This window comes from Delphinapterus leucas, chromosome 14, assembly GCF_059928025.1.
Source record: "Delphinapterus leucas isolate spDelLeu-1000000601 "Yukka" chromosome 14, BTC_Dleu_Yukka2, whole genome shotgun sequence".
In the NCBI taxonomy this organism is placed as follows: Eukaryota; Metazoa; Chordata; class Mammalia; order Artiodactyla; family Monodontidae; genus Delphinapterus; species Delphinapterus leucas.
This window is the reverse complement of record NC_143142.1, coordinates 678,004-694,078: the sequence shown is the minus strand read 5'-3', so window position 1 is coordinate 694,078 and position 16,075 is coordinate 678,004. Positions and strand designations below refer to the sequence as shown.

Below are 16,075 nucleotides of genomic sequence, written 5' to 3'. Positions count from 1 at the left end.
GCGTGAAAGAGGAAGGTCCTCCTAGACCTAGCTTTCAACTCTCAGGCTGCCCTTTCTCATCCGTTCCTGCCCTGGTGCAGCCCTGGATGGGGAGCAGCCCCTGCACCCCAAATTGCTGTCTCTGTGCCAACCAGGCACGCCCGGGGCCTCCCACCCAGAGGGGTGAGGTGGGGAACTTGACCCAGGAGAAGGGAGAGGGGCTGCACTTCGTGTAGAACTCCCCCTTCCCAGACTAGAACCCAGAGGTTGGGGTGCCTGGGCAGGGGCCGGTGGAGAGCACGGTGAAGCCGTGGAGGGGCAAGACCAGCCTGCAGGAAGCCCCCCAAGGGGAACAGGGGCAGGAGACACGTGAAGAAGTCCTGGACTGGGGCGCAGGGTAGTGAGGGGCCAAGAAACTGTCACCCGACTTTCACACGCCCCCACTCGGGGCGGAGGTGGTCTGTGCCCCTCCACAAGCAGAGTAAGACCCTTACCCTCCCCTGTGTCAGGAGTGGCGGCGAGGACGCCCCCCCCTCCGCCCTCGCATCAGGGCTGGGACGAGGACGCCTCATCCATGCTCACCCTGCGGGGGCGGGGGCGGAAGGGGTGACGGTGAGCGTGGAGAGGCCCCCACTTTTCTGCTCATGCGCTCCCATTTAAAGAGTCTTCGGAACGAGGCTGCGCCTGGGGAGGCGCAAAGACGCCCCCCCCACCCCGCAACTGAAACAGCGGGCAGCGCTCCAGCTCCCCACACCTCTCACTTTCAGGGACGCCTGCCCAGGTGCGAGCGGAGGGGCGGGAAGTGGGGCGGCCTTCCAGCTGCCTTCCCCGAGGGGCGGGGTGAGGGCGGGGCGGAGCGCGGCTCGGGCGGGGCGGGGCCGGAGGCGGGGCGGTGGGGCAAGGCCGAGGGGCAGAACGCGGCCTGGGCGGGGCCAGGAGGGGCGGGGCCAGGACGGGGCCAGGGCGGGGCGGGGCTCGTGTCGGCCCTGCTGAAGCGCCCACTTCCTCTGGCGCCGGCTGCCTGGCGGAAGTACGTCAGTTGTTATCCGCTCGGGGCGCCGCTGCCACCGCCGCCTCAAGAGCCCAGGCGCCTCAGCCCCGGTCCGCGCCCCGCCCGCCCACCGGGCCTCCGCCCAGCCTTCGCCCGCCGCCAGCCGCCCGCCGCCAGTCGCGCATGGGGCGTGCCCCCGGATCCGCGGCCGAAGGCCGCTGAGCGCCGGCCGCCCCGCCGATGCGCGCGGCCTCCCGCGCCGAGGCGCCCAGGCCGCGCCGGGCCCGGGGCTGAGGCCACCCGCGCGGCATGTCTGGCCCGGCCCGCTGCCCGCCGCCGCCCAGGGCCGGAGTCGGCGCGGTCCGCACCGAGGCCGGCGGTGCCGCGTAGCGCAGCGGCAGCGGAGGGGGAGCCCGACGGCGCGGCCGCAAGGTCACCGCGCGCCATGGAGGCCAAGGTCCGCCAGAGCCGGCGCTCGCGCGCGCAGCGGGACCGCGGCCGGCGCCGGGAGGCGGCCCGCGACGCCCGCGACCAGAGCGCGTCGTCGGGGGACGAGCCCGAGCCCGGGCCCGGCAAGGAGAACACGGGCCTGCCCCGCGCGCCCCCGCCCCGCGCCGCCGCCGCGCGCCCCCCGCGCCGCCGCCGCCGCGAGTCCAGCTCGCAGGAGGAAGAGGTCATCGATGGCTTCGCCATCGCCAGCTTCAGCACGCTGGAGGCCTTGGAGGTAGGTGGGCCCCCCGCGAGCATGCTGCCGCGGGGTAGCGAGCGGGAAGCCCCTGGGGCATGGGCACACCCACCCCTTAGGGCTCCCCGGGCTGCGTGGGCCCCGCGCGCCCGGCGGGTTGCTCCTGGAGGACCCGGCAACGTGCGTTGGGTGCAGGTGTGTTTGTGTCTTGAGGTGCTGGGGAGAAGAATCTCTAAATTACACTGTCCGAACTGGGGGCTGTCTGGCTACTCAGCCGGTCTTTTTTCAATTGTGTTTCTGTTGCCAAAATGTCACTTGATTCGGTTCAGGATGTGCTAGGGAGGTGGACACTGCTGGACTTGGTGGAGGCCGTGATAAAATGGATACATGGGGAATTCCTCCTGTTCCTCTCCTCCTCCTTGAGGTTTCTGTTTAGATGGGGAGAGGGAGGGTCATATTTTATCCCCCTCTGCGACCGCTGTTTGCTGCGTGGTTAATAGGATGGCAAAAAAAAAAATTGTTTGTCTGGTTGAGTTATCATGGACAATATTTGTTGAGCAAATGCTTCCCTTCTTGCCTGGAACCAAGTGAGTGGAGAAGGAAATGGATGCTGTCAGAGTTGGCAAGTGGACTGATTGGGCCTGGGTAGGAATGCCGCCTGGCTGCGGAGTCCCGTGAGCCCCAGCCAGCTGGCCAGCCCCTCCACCCTCCAGGGGCCCCAGGGACCGCTCAGTTAACAGCTCCCCTTTTCCTGGGGGTTGGGGGCCAGTGGCCTAGGACTCACCAGTCGCAGAGGCTGAGCTTTGGGGGAAGGGAAGTCCCCACAGTGCAGGGCTCTGCAGTGAGCCCCCTCCCAGGGGTGCCCCGGGTCCGTAGAGAGCCTCAGGGTCAGGTGCTGGCAGCCAGGGAGAGGTGGCCCAGGGACAGGTTTGCCCCTTCTTGTCTGGGCACATGGATGCACAGAGGTGGGGCACCTGTGTCAGAGCTTGTGTGAACACACAGCCCCAGGATCGTCTGTTGTGCACATCTGGGAGGCCTGAGATGGCTCCTGCGCCTAGGGGTCCTCAGCGAACGCGCTTTGGTGGGGTGTGGTGGCACGTGCCTTGGCTCCGTACTGGGCAGGGGAGGTCCCAGGGCTGAGTTTTCTGCCTTTGTACAAGCCAGGTCCTGGCCTGCGGCCTCTGAGAGGGGATACACCACCCACCTTCCAGAAGTGTAACCGCTCTGCCCCGTGGGGAAAAGACAAAACCCCTACTGCGGCCTCCAAAGCCCTGTGTCCCATCAGCTGGCCTCTGCCACCTGACATCCTCTCACACCAGCGTATCAGCCCCTTTCAGGTTTTGCCTCAGGGCCTCCGTACTTGCTGTTCCCTCTGCCTGGGTTGTTTGGCGCCTTCATGTCTCAGACGCAAATGTCACCCTGAGAGGCCCTCTCCGGGCATGGCCTGAAGCAGCATGCCTTTCCCCCCAGCTGTCCATCTCCCCGTTTTATTTCACAAACTTCCTTTGCTGTCAGTTACCACTCTTTCCGAAGCTGTCTGCTCTGTTGTGATGCTCTCCCCGCCAGAACTTGTAGCTGAAAGAGAGCAGGCCCCATGTCTGTGTGTGTGTGTGTGTGTGTGTGTGCGTGCGTGTCCCCTGCGGGGTCCTAGTGCCCCATACGTGTTTGTGGAATGAACCAGTGAGAGGAGAAGCTGAGGTTCAGGAAAGCTGCGCCCGGGGTCACTCGGTGCACCTGTTGGGTCCACACGCTGCCTGCAGTGGCTCTGGCTGCACCCCTTCTGCATCAGGGGCCAGAAGGTGCAGCCTCGGCTTTAGGGGACTTCTGCAGGCTCAGACCAGCCCCGGCCGGGTCATAGTGAGACTGAGCTTGCTTTCTGCTTGGCATTCACACAGCCGCACCACCCCAGGGCCACTCCGTGCACCCTTCTCTGCCCTTCTGAGCCAGGGAGGAGTCTGCCTGCCTTGGAAAGTACGGGGCTTCTGGACGAGTCATAACTTCTAGACCAGCCCCGCTTGTTTGGCCTCATTTCTTGCTAAAGTGTAGTGGTTTTCCCCCAGCGTTCAGATAGTTCATAATGAGGCTGATGGTGACAGCTAGCACTCAGCAGACGAGTGTGCTCTACCAGGTGCTGTTCTGAGGCCTGCGTGTCCCCACGGCACAGATGGGGACATTGAGGCCTGGCACCGTGAGCGTTGAGGCCTCAGCCTGCCTGGTCTCAGAGCTCTGCCAAGCCCTTCGGGGTCCGTCTTGGCCTCCATGTGGACACAGGCTGCCACCCCTGGAGCATAACCTAATGTTGGATGTGGCCCTGCTCAGGAGGTGGGACCTGTGCACGGTGCCAGTGTCCCTCAAGTTCTCCTTGCCTTTGTCCTGAGGATGCAGGCCCCAGTCTGGACAGGGGGTCTTACACCTGAGCCCTGGTCCCCATCGGCTTTCCGAGTCTGCATCTATCTGTGTGGGGGCAGTGAGCAGGTAGCAGTAGGACAGCGGTCTTGTGGTTTGGGCAGGACAGGGGCTCTTTCTTCTGTTCTCACTGACCAGGGACATTTGGGACAGACTGATGGACAGCCCTTGCTGTCCCTCTGATTCCTGTGATGTCTCCACCTCCCAGTGTGTTGACCAGAGGTGATGGGAAGGCCCTTGTGGGGCAGGCCAGAGCTGCACTGTGGTTCTCTCCCCAGGTCCTCTCAACCTTTCTTCCTTATGGCAGATCTGCCCTCCGACCGCAGGGCAGGTTGTGCGGGCCCCGAGGTCTCCCGGGAGTCGCCTCGCAGGCAGTCAGGACGTGCCCAGCAGACCTACTGTGCGCCTCCTGGGGCTTTCCCTCAGGGCCGCCAGCCCTTGCCCTCACCTCCGTCTCCGCAGGTCTGGAGAGAAAGCATTTGCCTCTAGAACCACTCTTCTGGTTGGGCATCCATATGATTCTTTGTTAATTTGCTTTTCGAACAGCAAAACACTTTTACGTGCTTCAAAAGTCAAGCTTTATGACAAGGTGTATTTTGAAAAAAGTCAGGTCCAAACTCAGCCTCCTTCAGTGACCACTCTCGCCAGCCCGTGGCCTTTCCAGAGCATGTTGTGCAGCTGTAACCACGCTTTCAGTCTTGTGTCTCCTTTTGTGCAGCAGGAAAAGGCTATTTACCACATCTGTACACGTCTGGGAGGTGTGTACCCGGGAATAGAGATGGAAAGGAAAAGACCCCACATTTTAGCTGTGGTCGCAGGTGACTGCCTTCCTCTAATTCTGTTTCCTACACGCTGACCAACACGTGTTACTCTTATGAGGACAGAGCACACCCCGAGGCTGCACGTGAGCTGCTGCACGTGGAGTCGTGCCTGGGGAGCCCTGCCCCTGCTGCACACCACGCGGAGGGCTGCCCAGGGGCTTGCTGTGCATTTCCCCTAAAAATAATTGCGCTCTTCCAGCTTGGGAGGCGAGCCTCACGCCCGCTGAGCGGTGGGGTCAGGTCTGGACCTGGCCCCGTGGTGGGTCGGCGAGTCGGTGAGGGGTGCCGAGACGCCCCCTACCCCCGGCTACATCAGGAGGCTCAATGGTGGTGGTCTGTCTGCGCGCCGGGTTCAGCGGCCCACGGGGGCTGAGAGCACGTGGTCTGTGCTGGCTCTGGGTGCTCAGGGAGCTGGGGTGCAGTCCCCGCGGCCCATGGATGGAAGCCCATGCTGCTGGTTTGCCTGGGGGCACGTGTCCAGCCCAGCCCTCTGACGGGGAAGCAGGGCTGAGGCACGCAGATGAGTGGGCTCCGTGAGGAGAGTCAGCAGCCAGAGAAGCCTTCAGCTTGCAGAGCATCTGAGTCTCCAGGCCAGAGCACCTCCTCCAGGCTGCCTTCTAGTCTTCAGATGGGGAAACTGAGGCTGGGTGGGGGGACAAGTCCTCGCCCAGGATCTGCCCGCCACAGTCCCAGTCCGCGGATGGGAAGAGGCAGAGGGTGGTCCTGCGTGACATCGAAGGGGCAGCCTTTTCCTGCACTGCAGGAGCAACGTTGTGGCCCGGGCCGGCTGTCCCACCTCTAGGGAAGGGCTGTCCCTTCTGAGCACCGCGGGGATCGACGCCAGACTGCAGAGCCCGAGGCTGCACCAGGCTGGGAGGGCTCAGCTGCGTCCCCCGCGTCACCACGTATCCATCGCGGGCAGTAGGATCACAGAGCGAACACTCAGAGGTGACACCCAGCGTGGAGGCAGCCACAGTCCTGACGGACGGTCAGCTCGTTACCCTCGCCTGCCCCTGAGCACAGGTGAGGGTCTTGAGCCCCATGCAGGGGGCCAGGGCCATCTCCTGCGCTCCGGCACGCTGGCCCACTCCCCTGCTCCCATGGCTGGGGCTTGCGCACACAGCACTTGGGGCCCCTGGGCCTTGGTTTCCCTGTGTGTCCCACCCACGCTGTGAAGGCCGGTGGGGGGCTGACGACAGGAAAGGTGGTGGACGTCCGTCTCCCCACTGCCACCCTCTTCTGGGTGCCTGGAGGCTGTGCTGTGCCTGAGGCAGAGCGTCGTGGGCCCCCGCGGCCTGCAGCCTCCCCTTCCCACAAGCTGAGTTTGCCCTGGTGGTGCGGCCCGGGGGCAGCTGCACCCCGCTTTCCCTTTGCCCCACCCTGGCTTCTGGGCAGTGTGCGCATGTCTGCGCTGCAGAGGGCTGGGGGCCCGGGTATGCGTGTCAGGCGGGCAGAGTCGGCCTTCTGTAGGAGGGATGCTGGCGCTTGGAAACCACCCCTACCATGGGCATGGGGTCACTGTGAGCTGGGGGTCGCCAGAGTGACAGCAGTGGCACGCAGTGAGACACCCGCTGGGGGACACCACCGTCCTGGCCTTGACCCGTGTGGTTCACATGCTCTGCGCAGAGCCCTGGGAGCGGGGAGCCATGGTCACGGGGGCCCTGTGCAGATGGGGAGACTGAAGCATTGGCCTGGCCTCTGCCACTCACCTGGGGCAGGGCCCAGGTGCCTGCTGTGGTCTCGCTGCCCAGGCCGTGCTGCCCGCCCGCCCGCCGGCCCGCACTCCTCTGCTGAGAGCCCCTTTCTGCCTCCTTGGTTACCGGCGTACCTGCTGGCCCTGGTGCCCCTGAGGATGTGTCCCCGGGTGCAGTCTCGTGAGGCCCCTGGGCAGCCGGCCCGCCTCCCAGTCAGAGGTTTTCAGCACCGTAGGTTGCGTAGCTGAGCCGTGGCCCCCCTCATCCAGCCCTGGCAGCCTCCCTCTCCTGGACGACTGCTCGGGACGGTCTCTCGTCGCTCTCGTTCCTTGCGGCCCAGGCAGTGGTGGCCCCAAGGTAGGCGAAGGCAGGCTCGCATGAGGCTGCCGGGCCTCTGCCAGCAACCGCTGGCCACCAGGGAGGGCTCTGACCCGTCCTTCTCTCCTGACTCACTAAGCATCGATAAGCAGTGGCCGTGCCCGTGCTGGCTGCGGGCTTGGCTCCAGGCAGATAGGTGACTAGACTCGCCGGAGGCTGGGGGGAGGTCACGGGCTGTCATGACAGCGTCCGCCGTGCAGGCCAGGCGGCTGCTGGGCAGGAGCCGGCACGGGTGGGGCTCTCAGGTGGAGACGCCTGGGGAAGGTGGTGAGGCGCTCGTCGGCTGGGGTGAGGGTGGGGATGTGGGTGGTCACTGGGGTCACCTGAGGCGCTTTCTCCCTTGGGAGCTGGAATCTGAAACCTGCATGGAGTCAAGTGCTCTGGGGACTTGGGGCAGATGTATTTGGCTCCAGTTGGGTGTGGAGAACCTTCCAGTGCCCTGGTTTCCCACAGTAGTCCTGGAAGGAAAACGCACTGCGCTACTCTCTTCATTCAGCTCACCAGGACTCTGTGTGAATGTGGCGGGCGAGCTGATGGGATCCTGGTTCGCACGGAATGTATGTGAGGGCAGGGACTGCCGGGTCACAGCCTGGCCTGGGGAAGCGTCTCAGTGGCCCCGGCTCTGCTCCTTCCTTGGAGCAGCCGCCTGGGGCGGTCGCTGCCCTCTGGACGCTGCACGGAGCAGCACACGCTGACCAGCCGCAGGTGCCTGCAGGTCCCAGACAAGGGAGGGTTCTCTGGTGAGAGCTTAGCGTCAGCCGGTGACTGTGGTGAGCAGAGCCGCCATCTGCGCGAGACACACGTGCGGCCCTGGCAGGGGGCCGCCACTCAGACACCACAGCCAGGGAGGAGTGGGAGGCCCGAGTCCGGCCCCGTCCGTGGTGATGCCGAGAGCCACGGAAACAGGAGCGACGGCCTTCGGGGCCTCGGCTCACTTCATCCTCCTAGCAGCCCTTGCAGTGGGTGCTTGCTGTTCCATTGTATAGATGAGAAAACTGAGGCATGGGGGTTAAGTCACTTTTTGAGTCTACATGGCTGGCAAGTGGCAGCGCGGGATGGGAGCCAGGCACAGGGCGTGGGTCTGTGCTGCGCCTTGGGGGCTGGGGGTGGAGGCCATGTGACCAGAGAGCGGCAGGGCTCCCACCTGTCCAGCCTGGGCTTCACCTTTCTGGCCTAGGGCTGCGTGTCTGGCCACCCTGCCTTTCCTGTCCTTGGGAGGGAGGGGCCTCGCAGTTTCACGCTGAGTCAAGAGTTGACCCTGTGAGGATCAGGTTCCTGGTGGGTCCTCCAGACCAGCTTCCATGGGAGCTCCAGCCCTGCGTGGCCATCAGCCACGTCCTGAATCGTCTCCCCTGGCCCTGTTCCACTGGTCGCCCCCAGTCTGACATATTGTGCCACCTCGGGTGCCTGGCAGCTGCCACCCTCCCTGCAAATACTCTGCAGCCTTGGGTGGGGTGTTCTTGTGGCCCCGGGGCTCCCGTCTCTGTGCGAGCCAATCCCCACAGGGACCATGGGTCTGCCACGACCCCATCACTCAGCTGACCTCACACACCACAGCTGTCCCTTCTGCCCCCCAGCCCTGGACCCACGTGCTGGTCCTCAGACCCTGGCAGGCCCCTGGCCGATGCTTTTCCCACGTGCTGCCTGGCCTGCCCTCAGCCCTGGCTCCGCCTGCGGCCCCAGTGAGGATTTGTCAGACAGGAATGTTCATAGACTCGTCTGGATACAGCCAGGGGCCCCTGGCTCTAGAGATCACATCTCTGCCTGGCCCAGATCCCCTAGGGGTCCCTGTCTGTCATCTGTGGAATGAACCCACGTTCCCCTCGAGGCCTGGCCCTACCCATCTCCTCACCTCAGTCCCTGCACCCAGGAACATCTGCCTTGGGGCCTTTGCCCAGCTCTCGCCATCACCCAGGAGCAAGTTTAGGATGCTTCTTCCAAGGCCCTCCCAGCCAGCTGAGGTGGCCAGTGAAGCTAGTGTCTCCCTCTCCTCACGTGTGGCCCCTGCCAGCCCTGTGCCTGCTCCAGGTCTCAGTTTCCTCGTCTAGGGAATGACAAGGTGGAAGTACCTGCCGCGTGGTCCTGCACCCTCCCCATCTCCTTCCTCTTCGAGGCCCTTCTCTGAGCTTGTTTCTCTTTGTGCCCCACCCGAACGGAAGACAGGCACGAGATGCTTCAGCGGCAGCGGCCCCGGCCCCCACAGCTTCCCCTGCCGGGCCAGGCAGGCCTCGGCCGCAGCTGTGCAGGTTCCGGGGCCGAGGGGGAGCTCCCAGGGCCATGAGCGTGAGAGTGGCTGTGGCAGTCGTGGGCAAGTGTGGGATGTGCTGTCTTGGTGTGGAGGAGCTGGCGGTCATGCCGAGAGGGGCCTGGACAGACTGACCTCGCAAGGTCACTGTCAGGACAGTGGCTGTGACCGTAAATCCCAGTCGAGTGTGGGGCAGAGGGTGGCCCAGCCGTCGGCCAGGGTCGCGGTGGGGGACCCACACGTGGACGTGGTCTTGGGTGGCGGCTCAAGCGGACCCACAGGGCACAGACCTGGGCAGGCAGCCGCCTTCTTCCACCAGGCATCGTCTGGCTTGTCTTCAGCAATGGGGTGGGTCTGTGTTTTGTTTCCAGGTGACTCTTCTCTGTCCCGGCACACTGCGGGGGCTCACTGGATATGTGAAGGGGTGGGTACAGGGCCTGGGAGGGGCCTCCCTCCCGGAGGGGCTCCCCACTCACGTGCAGGGGGCTGGCGCTCGGAAAGCACTCCAGATGCCGTGGTTGTCCTGCTGGAGGCCCGGCTCCTGACTCCCGGCTCCCTGACCACCTGCCATCCAGCCATGCCGGCCTCACCAGGTGTTCAGCGGGCCAGCGGGAAACGGACCCAGAGGGACCAGGATGCAACGAGGCAGGTTCCGGAAGCTTCTGGAACAGCTGAGATGTCAGTGAGGCCTTCAGGAAAGGGTCCTCAAGGGCCAGGTGACTCAGGCAAGATGACTTGCCTGGGGGGTTGGCACACTGGGCGTGGGGTTGAGGAGAAGACGGGCAGCGGTGCCTGTGCGGTGTGAATGTGACTTAGGCGGTGGACGGGTCAGGGAGGACAGTTCTGTCCCAGCAGCATAGCTGGAGGTGGTGACTGGACCTGGTCCCCACGCCAGGGTTGGGACAGCCGGGACAGCTCCCAGTTCAGCGTTCAAGCCCGGAGAGAGGTCAGCGGCAGGTGCTGGAGGTGTCCCCGGCCTTCCTGCACCTGGAGCAGGGCCCGGGGTGGGGGTCAGGCCAGGCAAAGGGACCTTCTCACCCCTGCATCCTGGCCCCCAGCCCACTGTGTGGGCAGGGAGGGGCTCTGGCGAAGGCTGTCTAAATGAAGGAAGATGCTGTCGTCGTGGTTCACGGGGCCGCCTCAGTGTCTCTAGGACTTCTCTGATTTTGGCACTGGAGTCCCACGTCGTCGCCAGAGCCTCCTTAGTCCCAGGCAGGCGTGGAGAGTTGGTCACTTGGGGGTGGGTGGTGCAGAAGCTGCCTCCTATCTGGCCAGGGGGAAGGGGGGGGGGTTCCCGCTTGGGGAGAGACCCTGCGCTAAGCCACCTGCTCCCCCGACCACAGGAAAGGAGCACCTGCACGTTGAGGCTCTGAGGAGTGGGGAAGGCGGGGCGGGGCATGGGGGCTGCGGTTTTACCCTGTGTGGGGTAGGGGGAGTTTGAGGCAAAACTCGCAGGTGAGAGGGAGTGAGCCATGTGGGTGCCAGGGCAGAGAGAGCAGCTGCGCCAAGGCCCTGAGGCAGACGTGCTCTGAGGGGCATCCAGGTCGGGGGATGACAGCCTGCCCGGTGAGCCATGGGTGAGGCTCTAAAGGTAGAATGGGTGGGGCCGCACTCAGACTGGACGTGGGTGGGATGTGGCGTGAGCTCCTGGAACCATGGAGAGCAGGTGCCTGAACCACGAGTCGGGAGGGCTGCTGGGGCCCTCAGGTCCAGAGGTTCTGGGAGAAGGCAACCTCCGCCACCTGCAGCCTCCTGGCCCCTTACGGGGATGGGTCTCCAGGCCTGGCCCTGTCCCAGGGTGACATGGACATCCCACAAAGCCTTCCTCCGAGAAGTGGAGGGACAGGTGGGGTGGGGGGCAGTGGTGAGGGCCCAGGTGGGCCATCTGCCTTCTCACCCCCGGCGGCGAGAGTTGCCCAAGTTTGGTGACGAGGGGTGAGTTCTATGGGCTGGGGCCCAGGTACTGGGGAGCAGACCCCAGCGTGGTTCACAGAGTAGAGGGGCCCCCGCCTGGCCAGAGGGGTGTGGCCGCGCCTTTGCCTGCAGGGTCTGGGGGCCTGAAAGGGCCTGATCCAGGTGGGAGCAGGCAGCCTCAGCTCCCCCCCCCCCCCAGTGAGGGGAATCATTCCAGTCTGTGTTTACTAGTTGTAATTGCTTTTATCTCTCCGTGGTCAGTTTACAGAAGCAAGTTAGAAATTGTATCAGTGCTGCATAGTAATCCTGTTTAGGGGAGTTACAGGTGGTCACGTAAAATCGCTGCAGGAAGATCTAGTCTGATTTCACAGCAACATGCCCACCCCCGCCCCCATGGTCCGGGAGGGTCAGAGGGCCTGGCTACTGCAGGGGGCTTCGCTGCAGGGCCATTGCCTCAAGTCAGTGGGGGCCCGCAGTGTGGCTCAGAAGTGTGGCTGTGTGTAAAACCCCCGCACGCCTCAGCCTCGCTCCTCCCTGCAGGCCTGCCGCGCCAGACTACAGATGAGGAAACTGAGGCCAGTGAGGGCAGAACTCTGGCACTGCGTGTGCCCAAGCATGGCTGAGCCTTCAAAACGGGCCCAGACACAGCCCCATGGGGCTGGCGTCACAGGCCCTCGAGGGCAGCCCCAGCCTCGGGCACCAAGCTCAGGCCTGGCTCGCGCTCACTAGCAGTGTGGTACAGAACAGAAGCCCAGGGAGCTCCGCGGTCGTTCTCATGGCAGTGGCTTGGGGTAGGGGCAGCTGCATCTGGACGCTGGTAAGCCCTGCTCCAGAGAAATCCTGCTGAGATGGCGATTTTCCTTCCAGGCGAGGAAACTGGCAGGGCCCTTGGCTTAGAGTTCATCCTCTCGAACCTTCAGGCAGGAAACACTATGGGCCTCGCTTGGAGCCGGGACGTGTGCAGCACGAGGCCTCCTGCCTGCGGAAGCCAGGAGAGAGCCGGTGGTCCTGCCATCCCCTCCGTCTGCACAAGGCCCACGCCTGGTGCACCTCAGCCCGGCCAAGGCAGGTGGCTTTCCTGCTCCCCCCATTCTTCCAGATGCAGGAGGTCCCGCCCTGGGCCCCACCTGCCACTGTGGGCTGTGGCCAGGATGGAGCTGGACTGAGTCCAGGCCAGGGGAGAGGCACTGGTGCTTCAAAGATTCTGACAATCTAGTTGTTTTTAACGAAAAACAGCAGAATGCCCAAAACAGGTTTATAGAAGATGTGACGAGTTAGAACAGTCTGTGGTTGACAGACGCGTCCTTTTTACCACATGAACAATGCGGTGGCCAGATGTGTCTGGAGAGATGACCTAGAATTTTCCTGAGGCCCTTCCAGAACCTGTGGAGGGGCCGAGGTGGGTCCCGGAGCACGGCAGGGGCGGGTCTGTCTGAGGTGCTCACCACGTGAGTCAGCACCACGCTTGCTTCGCTGCACGTCTGCCCTTCCCTGTCCTTCTTTGTTCACAAATGCTTGTTAGAAAGACAGGTCCCAGGTGTCCCCCTGGGGCAGGCTGCCCCTGTAGATTCATGGGTAGTAGTGGACATGTTCTCTGTGTTTGCTCGGACGCGCCACGGGCAGCCCTGTTCTGTTCCAGGGCTCAGACGTGAGAGCTCAGAGGTTATCCCCCGGGCTAGAAGCAGTCTTTGTGACTTTAGCCAGGTAGGTCCAAAGTGGCCTCGGGTGGCCCAAGAAAGACCCTGAGGCGGGTTCTTGCTCCCTTCCTGCCCTGTAAAGGCGAGGCTCACCCCGCAGTGATGCGGGACGTGCGCATCTCAGGACCAGGTCGCACGGGGACAGGATAGTTAGTTACTCTTTCCGGAAGGAGGTGGCCCATGGGGAGGTCGGGGGAGATAACTTGCCACTTTCTGTGGCGATGAGAAGGTCAAGGTGGCCCACGGTGGGGGGGCTCCGAGGTGTGGGAGTCGAGATGCCTGTTGTCAGGGCAGGCTTGGGCCCGGGGCCTGACCAGCACGGCTGCAGCCCAGAGACTCGTGTCCTGCCCGGGGCCCCAGGGTCTCCAGGGTCCCGGGTGTGCAGGGCGGCGTTGCCTCAAAGCCCCACCTCCCCACGCCCGCGGGGCCCCTCAGGTGGTGCCTGCCCATGCCAGCCTGGCCCCAGACGGGAGGCCGTGTGGACGGGGCTGCATTTCCACTGCAGACTGAGTGCGGCAGGCGTCCCCTGCATGCGGGCGGGCCTTGTCCTGTCTGCTGAAGGCCTGTGTGGAACCAAAAGGCCCGCCCTGCCCCGAGGAAGAGGGGGCTCCTCCTGTCTGACGGGGGCCTTTCCTCCACCTTCGGACTGGAACTACTCCCGCGGCCCTCTGGGGTCATGAGGCTGCCCGCAGCGGGTCTCGGGACGTCGGCCTGCACGGTCGTGCCGCCGCCTCCTTCTAATCGAGCTTCGCCTGCGCACGCACGCTGTGGGTCTGTTTCTCTGAAGGGCCCTGACTCATGCACCCCTTACAGCGTGGTGCCTGGGGACTTTCCCTGTGTCTTCCCTGGGGCCTCTGACCGCAGCCTGCTGGGCCCACCCTCTGCACCACGATGGGGCTGGGTGGAGGTGGGCACCCACGGGTGGGCAGTGAGGCTCTAAGGTAACAGACCTGCAGGCTGGCGCCCTGTGGTCAGGAGGTGACATCCAGGGTGGACAGGTAGGGACTCTGGGGGCCTCGCTGCTCTCCGGGGCCTGTGTGGGAGCAGCCTGTTAGCAGTGAGACCCTTGTGGGCTGGGTGACCAGGAATATCTCTGGACCTCTCTGGGCCTTGGCCTCTGTCTATAAGGGGGCTGACATTCATGCGTCACGGGCACACCGGGAGTCAATACGTATTAAGTACTTTGCGTGTGGAAAGCGAGCCGCCTTCACCAGTGCTTCCTCGTCACCTGAGGGACAGCCTCAGCGTTCTTCGCCAGGGAAGCCCGTGGCCATATGCTGGGCCAGCTGCTGACCAGTAGAACCTCCCTCCTGGCATCACCGTCCTGAGGAGACGGGCACCAGAGAGGGAGCATGGAACTCCTCGTCACTTCAGGGACTTTGCACTGGCTGCTCCCTGAGGGAGGCTCCCTGGGCTCTGACCAAGGGTCGTCCCCAAGCATCTCTGAAGTGGCTCCTTCCTTTCTGCTTCCCTGCCTGTGTTACCCTGCTGCCTTTTTGGGTGTCGTGACAACTCGCCTGTTGGGCCAGCTCCCTCCTGATCTGGTCCCAGGTGCCTGGAGCCAAGCTAGCCTAGAGTCGGTGCTCACTGCCAGTTTAATGAGTTGGCCTGTGAGCAGGGCCGGTGCTGGGAAGTCCTGGGGTCAGCAGGGGCTCTGTCGGCAGGGCGTGAGGGAGAGTGACCCCCTCGGGCTAAGATGAGCTGGTGCCCTTGGGGGTTCTGGCAGTGGCCACCGAAGTGCAGATGACCTGTGGGTGTCCCTGGGGTCTGATAGCCCAGAGTGTGAGCATGGGGGAGGGTCAGTACTGCATCCAGGACGTTGGGGTCTCACCTGCTGCTCAGGCAGAAGCCTGTGGAACTTTGGGCAGATCCACGTGTGGTGGGAGTGCTTCTGCGTGGAAGGGTGTCTGACCTCACAGATGCACCAGGACGAGCGTCCTGCCTGCGGCCTCACGGTTCAGCTGACCTTTAGGAGCCCCCAACCCCACTGGCACACCATCCCTCTCTCTCTTCCTGGTTGACGCTGAGTCAGCCCCTGAGTTGACACTGGGGACAGGGCAGGGATGCAGGGCGTGCAGGAAGGTGAGTACGCCAGCCCTTGGTGTGGGGTCAGAGGTCAAGGGGTGCCACATGCCCCCTCTTGAGAGGCTGTGGATGGCCCTTCCTTCCCCAGATCCTGCTTGAGCCGCAGGTCTGTGTGCCCATGCATTTGGGCCTGGGAGAGGAGAGGGATCTGCTGCCACTGCCTTGTGCAGACACGACTGTGTGCAGCCGCCGAGGCGGGTGGTCAGTCAGCCTGCGATTGGACATGGCTGCTCCCAGGACAGACCACGGGCCACACCAGGCGGGGCAGCTGGGGGGCTTCCGTGCCTGGAGGGACAGCTCCAGTCTGGCTGACCTCATTGGCACTCCTCTCGAATTCTGGGAATTGTGGGCCCCCTTCACTGGACGGGAGGAGGGACGTGGGGAGTCATCTTGAGGTAGCTGCTGGCTCCAGGTCAGAGGAGCCCACGCAGCAAGCACAGCACATCCCTTTCCCTGCCGCCAGTCCAGGGGACCACAGCAGGCTGGGACATTGGTCCTTCCTGCCACCTGCTTAAGTGGCTTAGGGACGTTTCCTGGGGGGCCGTGAGGGTGTCACCTGGGATAAGTCACCATTGCCCTCATTCAGGCTTTCCTCTTCCCCTCCTTCGTGGGCAGATGCTTTCGGAACCTTCTGGGTCCCTTGTTGGCATTTCCTTAGCTCTCTCTTTAGCAGCCCAGTGGCGCTGGTGCTGCCCCTGGTTCCCCCATGGACCCAAGCAAGAGGCCGGTGGGTGCGCCTTCCCTCTTCACCACCAGTGAATGCCAGGCATCTCTGGGCACATTGGCAGAGCTGCAGGTGGTGGTGGGTCCAGGCCCCCTGTGCACAGTAGGAGCTGTGCAGGCAGTGCAGAGGCCCAGCCGCCCATGGGGATGGGAGACCATGCTGCCGTTGTCAGCATCGTTTTAGCACGTGCTTATTAAACACCCACTGTGTGTCAGGCCTGGCTCCAGGCACTGGGCACAGCTGTGAACAAGGCAGGCCCAGGTCCCTGCTCCAGGGGTGATGTCTGGGGTCGCTGCAGCTCTGCACACCTGGCTGACATGGAGACTGCTTTCCCAAGACAGGCTCCCATTGGGTCAGGATGCCAGTTGGGCATCCTCGAGTTGGGCTGATAAACCCACGGGTGGCTCAGGACCAGGGGACGGGGCAGCTGGAGTTGCAGCATCTCTGCCTACAGCC

At 63.9% G+C, this 16,075-nt stretch overlaps 1 protein-coding gene across 11 annotated transcripts in view; it reads left to right on the top strand.

The window, feature by feature from the left end:
• Positions 1 to 985: 985 nt before the first annotated feature.
• FBRSL1 (fibrosin like 1) overlaps positions 986 to 16,075 on the top strand; it is an 84,193-nt gene continuing 69,103 nt past the window's right edge. For 6 of the 11 annotated variants that reach the window (XM_089894282.1, XM_089894281.1, XM_089894280.1 and 3 more), the window contains exon 1: positions 987 to 1,694. In XM_089894282.1, coding sequence (XP_089750408.1) covers positions 1,416 to 1,694 — 279 coding nt within the window. In that variant the 5' untranslated portion in view covers positions 987 to 1,415. Of the gene's footprint in view, positions 1,695 to 16,075 lie in introns of all 11 variants that reach the window. The other 5 variants (XM_089894283.1, XM_022598144.3, XM_089894286.1 and 2 more) reach the window with 3 other exon arrangements.